This window comes from Mesitornis unicolor, unplaced genomic scaffold (assembly GCF_000695765.1).
Source record: "Mesitornis unicolor isolate BGI_N332 unplaced genomic scaffold, ASM69576v1 scaffold41323, whole genome shotgun sequence".
Taxonomy (NCBI): domain Eukaryota; kingdom Metazoa; phylum Chordata; class Aves; order Mesitornithiformes; family Mesitornithidae; genus Mesitornis; species Mesitornis unicolor.
Window position 1 is genome coordinate 12,676 of NW_010174706.1, and position 221 is coordinate 12,896.

A 221-nucleotide genomic window follows, 5' to 3' on the forward strand; every position below is an offset into this window, starting at 1 on the left:
TGAGGTCCCACCGGTGAGCCTCACCAGCTGGATGATGTTGGAGACGCTGAGCCAGTTGGCTTGCTTGATGTTGTCTCCCCCCTCCACCAGCCCCTCGTAGCCCTGCGGAGGAGTGGGGGACAGAGGTAAGGGATGCCCCAGCACATGGGGGGGTGGTTCCCCCCTACCCGTGGCGAGGAGCAGGGTGTGGTGGATCCCAACCTCATAAATGAGGAAGACCT

At 62.4% G+C, this 221-nt stretch overlaps 1 protein-coding gene across 1 annotated transcript in view; it reads right to left on the reverse strand.

Annotated features, from left to right (window-relative positions):
- Nucleotides 1-216, reverse strand: part of PFKL (phosphofructokinase, liver) — a gene marked incomplete at its 5' end in the record, with an annotated part of 4,759 nt that extends 4,543 nt beyond the window's left edge. Inside the window, 2 exon segments of the mRNA XM_010181137.1 lie at nucleotides 25-102; nucleotides 202-216. Of these exon segments, the coding sequence (XP_010179439.1) occupies nucleotides 25-102; nucleotides 202-216 (93 nt within the window).
- Nucleotides 217-221: the final 5 nt, after the last annotated feature.